Below are 7,412 nucleotides of genomic sequence, written 5' to 3'. Positions count from 1 at the left end.
TAATTTTTTATTTAATTATGAAAGGAGACTTTCCTCTGTTAAACATTCAGGTCGTTATCTGCTTTAAAATTAAATGTTGACCTTTTTATAAAACTCAGCTTTACATTTTGCTTTAATTTATTAAAGTGTATTGATTGGTCTTGTCCGATGTAAGAATGTACTCATTACATAGTAGTGTGAAAGGAAGAAATGAAGTGGGGCTAAAAGAAAAGACAAAAATAGAAGAATTATTGAATGATCAGTGAACAAAATTAAGTATCATGATTAAATCATGTTTACCTTGGTGGGGGCCCTAAATGTCTCTTTTTTGGTGGTTTTGATTTTCATCATTCCACATTTTGTTAACCAACATCCAAACAAGAAAAAAAAAACCAAATCTCTTTAAACTCAGCCATGCCAATCTATTAATTCATAAAGTCATACTGTTTATTCCAACTAGAGGAACATTTATTCTCACCTTTAAACCTCATAATATAATGTTCCAATAATTTGGGCCCCACCCTTTTAGAGCAATCCACATCCCATCCCTAATAAAAGGTTTTTTTTTTTTTTTTTTTTTTTTTTCAATACTTCATTTTATCGATATGAGTGTTCTATACACCAAAAAAAAAAAAAATAAATAAATAATAATAATAATAATAATAATAATATTCATTTTGAAATCATTTCTCTGTTAACATAGTGGTAGAAAGAGTACTATATTGCGTCAAGACTTCAAACAGCTTAACTTTAACCATGTTTAATTGATAGAAAATTAAAGTAGATTTACCAAATAAATTACGAAATGCTACAATTTTTACATATGATTTCTTAATTTATTCCGAAGTAATTCGCGAAATCATGCACATTTCTTTTCTAGTTATAGCGGAAAAAATATAGCTGGTCAGATCTAGCCTATTCTTGAACAAAAATTTTGAAATTTTTATAAAGCTATTTTTGAATGAAAAGAGATACTTTTGTCAAATTGAAAAAAGTTAAAGTAGCACTTATTCGCGCACTAACTAAATTCTTTTCGGCTATTTGATTCTAGGAAAGGTTAATGGCAAAAGGTAAACTAGACGATTTATATGACTTTGACTGCAAAAGTTGCTATAATTCAAATATTCCAGCTGATCAAAAGGTTAGCTTTTGCATGAAAACCCTATTTTGATGCATGCTTACTACTTTTTGAAAAACCAAAAAGTCCTTTTTTACTAAAAACATATGTGTATTCGGTGCAAAGCACATCATACTTGGTTAATTTGTTTGACTTTTAAAAATTCGAAAGATACAAATATATATCATTCAAACTATAAATTCGAACCGTTAATTCTGACCAAATCATTAGTTGATTTTCCGTAATCTCAGAATCATGTAATAATTTGTCATCAAGAATACTAAACACAAAGTATTATTTAAATGGTTACTCAATCCTAATTTTTCTTGGTTAAGCATGACGTGAATTTATGCGTTAGGATGTAATAGCATCTAAATATTATGATTATCTGAAAAAAGAGGGTTGAAAATGTCCTACATGTGTACTCAAACATCTCACATAAAACATGTAAAGAATGCCATAAAAAACAAATGGTAGTAGTTACCATCATATTGCTAATAGGTGATATAAATCCAGACATATTAAATATTCAAACTGGTTTCAAGTATTTAAACCTTTGTTAATCAATTAAAAACCCAATTATTGTCTACCAAAACCTGAAAAAAAAAAAAAAAAATTTGAAAAAAAAAAGTTTTCAAGTGGGTAGTTGGAATAAGATGAGATTTTACAAGACAAAATGTTTTTGCAAGCACAGAGAGAGACAAAGAGAAGCTGAAAAAGAACCAATAATGCTATGTAGTACACACTGTGTTCCAAAAAAATAACACACTGTTTTTTTTTTTTTTTTTTTTTTTTGTCTTTTTTTGGGTACTTGGGAACAAAACGCTGTCTCTATATAAGGATTGGCGTGAAGGTTTTCTTTTCTTTTTCTCACTCTGGAAAACAAACCTTTACAAGTACTGCATTTATTTACATACAGAGAACAAAGCAAAAGCATAAACATGAGAAAGGTAAAACAAAAACAAAAAAAAAAAAGGGTGGGGACATTTTCTCTTTTTCATCTTTCATCACACTTTAGCTTCATTCCACCTTTTACCTTTACTACTTTATTTGAATTTGTGCAGCACTTTGTCTCTCCTTTTCAAGATTGATGAGGAAAAAAGCAGGCAACTTCTCTGAGTAAAAGTTTTGGGTGGTGGGTCCCAAATACGAAGCCCTTTTTCTGAATTTCATTTGCATCAAAAAGGAACTTGGTAGGAAAGTTGACAATAATACTGCCAAGACATTACTCCACAATGATTTTTCAACTTTGTTCTTATTTTTTTTTTTATCATCTGCATGCTTATTACTGTATCCAATTGAATTAGATAAAAAAAGGAATAGGTGTTTGATTGAAATTATTTTTGGCAGCAATATTTTTTTTTTATTTTTTTTTTTTCTGGCACCGGAACTCCCTTGGATAGGGCCCCTTAGATACCCACCCCAAGTTACAAACCGAAAATGCTATCGATGACTCTACACCTCAGCAACAATTTTAATCGGATTAATAAAGGAGGGGGAAGAGACTCGAACATGGGCCAGGGATAGCCCAAGCCAAGCCCCCTCCCATCTCAGCCAAGCCGCGGGGGCATTTTTGGCAGCTTTTCTTCATCCAGAGAGAGAATTCAACTAATGAATTAATACCAGCCACAAAAATTATGTTAACTGCATTGAATTTGGAATTGAAAAAAATTGAATGTAAATTTTGAACTAAATTCCGTGCTTTCAAACACAATATGATATTTAGGGCCGTGCGCATTTTGTTTTTGGTGTTTTTGTTTTTGTCGTGTACTGTAACAATGGACAGTGTAAAAAATAAGTTTGGTAAAAAATGTTTTGTTTTGCACAGTGGTGAAACGTTTTGTGAATAATGGCAAAAAATCAAAAACCTAAATTTGGTGTTTTTACATGTTTCAACACTGTAGCAACGGGAGTACTCTAGCGATGAACTAATCATATTTTTCAAACTTGCAACACTTTTTACCAAACATGTTTTCATATTTTTGCTTCAAAAAATCTTATAACAAATTAACGTTATCAAACACGTTTCTGATTACTATTCAAATTACTCTAGAACAAAATATGTAGTACTAACCATTGTTTTTTGCAATTTGTTTCAAATACTAATGATCTTTAAACAAATTATGACAGATATGAGGGAGCTATGGATGTATGCTGCACTCTAATGTAAACAAGGACTATAGAGAGAGAACAATGAAAAAGCAGTGAACAGCAAAAACAGTTTCTTTAAAGCACTTCCAAGTTCTCCAAAGTACTCCCACAAAAAAAAAAAAAAAAAAAAAAAATCCCTTTTTTTCCCCCTTTTTCTTATTTCAATTTCATTTTTTTTTAGCGAGCCTCCAAAATCATTCTATTTATTGCCATGTGAGTTGGTTTGGTGTCATTTAAACCTTGACACAGAGAGAAACAGAGAGAAAACAGTGTTGGGGTGGTTTCAAAGAAAGAGAAAAACACAAGATAAGAGAGAAGTTGAAAAGTCCTCAAGAAGACGAGTGTTTCTCACATAAGGGGGTGTTTGGGGGGTGGATATTGGCCAAGTAATGCGCACAGGAGCTAATACAGTGCACCAGACCTTCACACTAGAGGCTGCTTCAATCTTGAAGCACTCTCTCAGCTGGGCAAGGAGGAGAGGCCATGCACAGCTCACTCCCCTCCATGTCGCCGCCACTTTACTGACCTCGAAAACCAGTGTTCACTTAAGGAGGGCTTGTCTCAAATCTCAGCCTCACCAAACGCCACATTATCCACTCCACTGCAGAGCTCTCGAGCTCAGCTTCAATGTGGCTCTCAACAGGCTTCCCACAACCCCTTATCAACACCTCCACACTCAACCCTCGCTCTCCAACGCTCTGATCGCGGCGCTCAAGAGAGCACAAGCGCACCAGAGAAGGGGCTTCGTTGAACAGAGGCAACAGCAGCCTCTTCTGTCCATGAAAGTGGAGTTGAAACAGCTCATTTTGTCCATCTTAGATGACCCTAGTGTTAGTAGGGTCCTGAGAGAGGTTGGGTTCTCAAGCATTGCAGTGAAGAACAATCTAGAGTCCTATAGTAGTTTTGAGCCAACCCCATTTCGCTTTTTCCATCAAAACAAACACCCAAACAGCCTCATCACTGATTCAGCTTCTGTGGAGGAAGATATCAAGTTGGTTTTGGAGGTGGTGTTGAGGAAGAAGAGAAGGAACACTGTGATAGTTGGAGATTCTGAAGTCAGAACTGAAGGTCTTGTTGAAGAACTAATGAGTAGAGTGGAGAGAAAAGAAGTTCCAGAGGAATTGAAATCAGCCCATTTGATCAGATTTCAGTTTTCATCGCTACCGTTGAGATTCATGAAGAGGGAGGAAGTGGAAATGAACCTTTTAGACCTGAAAAGGAAGGTGGATTCCGTTGTATCAAGAGGAATGAGAGTCATTATATATATAGGAGACTTGAAATGGACACTTGATAGGACTGATTATGAGAAAGAGGGAGGAGGGTCCTCTGTTTATAGGGTGGTTGAGCATTTGGTTGCAGAGATAGGAAGGTTGGTGTGTGAGTATAGCAGCAGCTCAAGCACCATGAATGTTTGGTTGATGGGGATTGCAAGTTATCAGACTTACATGAAGTGCCAGATGAAGCAACCCTCTCTTGAGATTCAATGGGCTCTTCAAGCTGTTTCTGTTCCCTCTGGTGGGCTTGGTTTGAGTCTGCATTCTACCAGGTGAATTAGTCTATATTATTCTCTCTCTTTTTATTGAATATCAATTTCCACGATTATATATGCTGTATAGGTATACATATGCTCCATTTCTGATTATATATGCTGTATAGATATACATAGCTAGAAAAAATTATTCAATGTTTTGACCTTTTAGATATGGATTTTGGTTCAGAGTATTGTTTTAGTAGGACCTTTTTTGTATTTTTCTTTGTTTTCTTTTTAAAACTTCATAGCCAATCCATATATTTAGCTTGTTATTTATTTGTTTATATATATATATAATTTGCACTAATTGAATTTATTGTACTCATGTTTTGCAGTGTACATGAGTCAAGGATAAACTTCTCACAGAACCTGTCTCAAATGCCGGAAACAAAGCCATTTATCAACGACGACGAACAAGATAAACTTGTTTGCTGTGCAGAATGCACCTCCAATTATGAAAAAGAAGCTAGACTATTCAAATCAAGCCATCATCAAACACCTTCTTCACTGTGCCTAAGCTCTTGTAACACGAAGGAATTCGACGAATGTTCAACCCCATTGCCTTATTGGCTGCAATCACACAACATTAGACCACAGCAAAAGGTAAGAAGATTGATACGAAACCAGTTTCTATATGATTCTAGTGAATGTCAATCTATACGCAATGAATTATTGTTATACGTAAAATAGTTTATAATTGGAAATTCTCAACTCTTTAAGAAATTCTTACATTCTCTTTGAATTTCAGGATGATTTGGCAGAGTTGAGGAGAAAATGGAACAGAATGTGCCATAGCTTCCACCAGATGAATTCGACTATGAAACCCGACCAATGTGTGAATTCTCTGCCTCGTTTCCAACATCACGAGTCATGTCACAATGGACTAAATTTCAGTAATGGCAACCAAAAATGTCGGTTGACAGATCCAAACCTGAATTGTTTCGAGAACACAGAAGCCGGAGAAGTAAAGATCACGCTTGCATTCGGCAATTCTGTGTTCTTAAATAGAGAAAAGTTTGCAGCACTAGGGAATGAGAAGATTGTCCAACATGGGAAAGTATGTGAGCTAGAACGAGACGCGTCGTGGCATTCAGAAGTCGTTCCTTCAATAATAGAAGATTTGATCAACTCCAGATCAATCAAGAAGGATAGGTGGTTTCTGATTGAGGGTAATGACTCGGTAGAAAAAAGAAGATTGGCTAGTGAAATTGGAGAATCGATGTTTGGGTCTGCTGATTTTCTGTTGTTCTACATGAACATGAAAAATGGAGATTATAGTAGTACAAGCTCTGAAAATCTCCAAAGTGCCTTGAGGAATCACGAAAAACTTGTCGTTGTCATGGAAGATGTTGATTTTTCTGATACCCGGTTGGTAAAATTTCTCGCGGGTGGATTTGAAACTGGAAAATTGGGAGAATTAAGCAAAGAGGAGGAGAGTTCATGCCGGGCAATATTTATTCTAACAAAGGGTGATCCTAAGAGCAATGAAGGTGACAAGAAAAACCCGAATTCTGTAATGCTGATGAAATTGCAGGTCACGATTCCAAATTTGGGGAGAGACAGCTTGGATCACAAGAGGAAAGCCGAGTGGGATTTGGCAGGCAAAGCCAAGAGCCCTAGAATCGACGAGAGGGACGAGGCCTCTTCGATTGCTGCTGATTGTGGGAACAGCGAGAAAGAGTTTACTAGGCAACTGAGCTCCAACACCATTGATCTGAACATCAGACCGGATCAAGATGAGGTAAACAGAGGCAGCGTTGGAGAGCTTAGCTCAATTTCAAGTGATTAGAGTGGCGAAACTGACAGGATCGTTGGGTATTTTAGGTCGTTTAATTGAAGAGTCGTTACATTGGGTCTGGGGGTATAGTTGACAGATTGTTTTAAATTGGCGGGAATGAAAATACGAGCTTTAGATCTTGTATAATTTAGAAAGACAAGGTTCACTTTGCAAAATGAAAATGACCAAAATGTACCTGTCTAACTGCTCATGTAGTCATGTTCCTAATTCTCTTTTGCTATTTTACTTTTCAATATTATTACTCTTCAAACTTATTTTGGCAGATGAACTTTGTCTAGTTGATTTTGCCTTGAACAGGGTAAAACGCAAGTTTGGGCATAAACAAAATTTCAAGTATGTATAATAAAAACGGTCCATAAAATATCTGAGAATCACCTTATATATGCTCCAAATTTTCCGATAACTAGTATTAACAACGGCCCCTAGCACTCCTATTTAAACCAATATATAGTACTTAGACGCTTGGTGTAAAACCTCTCTCTCTATGTTGGGCAAGAGTGTTTTTTCAACATGGAAAACAAAAATACACTTAGAGAGGGACTTAGATTTTCTGTCACACACAATTCTTTTGAATGGATATCGCTTTTACGCTCCACACGCGCTTCCTCTCCTGCTGTATAACTTAGATTTTGCTTTTAAGCTCCACACGCGCTTCCTCTCCTGCTGTATGACTTAGATTTTGCCATTACTGGACTCTTGAGAGAGCACTCGCTCTGTGTGACTTGACCCTCCACAGATAAAATTATCTTGCAAACCACGAGAAATATGTGGATAAATCAATTGCCTACTGATTCTTCTGCTATAACAAATCTGACACAATAAGAATACAATAAAAA

At 35.8% G+C, this 7,412-nt stretch overlaps 1 protein-coding gene across 1 annotated transcript; it reads left to right on the top strand.

Moving 5' to 3' along the window:
* Nucleotides 1-3,229: 3,229 nt before the first annotated feature.
* On the top strand, nucleotides 3,230-6,796 carry LOC132279519 (protein SMAX1-LIKE 4-like). Its single transcript, XM_059781515.1, has 3 exons — nucleotides 3,230-4,793; nucleotides 5,114-5,381; nucleotides 5,527-6,796. The coding sequence occupies exons 1-3, from the start codon at nucleotides 3,637-3,639 to the stop codon at nucleotides 6,565-6,567; spliced, it is 2,466 nt and encodes an 821-aa protein (XP_059637498.1). The 5' UTR covers nucleotides 3,230-3,636; the 3' UTR covers nucleotides 6,568-6,796.
* Nucleotides 6,797-7,412: the final 616 nt, after the last annotated feature.

Source organism: Cornus florida, unplaced genomic scaffold (genome assembly GCF_030987335.1).
Source record: "Cornus florida cultivar Cherokee Brave unplaced genomic scaffold, ASM3098733v1 CherokeeBrave_3.0.0_Hap2_Chr10, whole genome shotgun sequence".
Lineage (NCBI taxonomy): Eukaryota > Viridiplantae > Streptophyta > Magnoliopsida > Cornales > Cornaceae > Cornus > Cornus florida.
The sequence above is the reverse complement of the archived record's forward strand: the minus strand, read 5'-3'. Positions and strand labels throughout refer to the sequence as shown.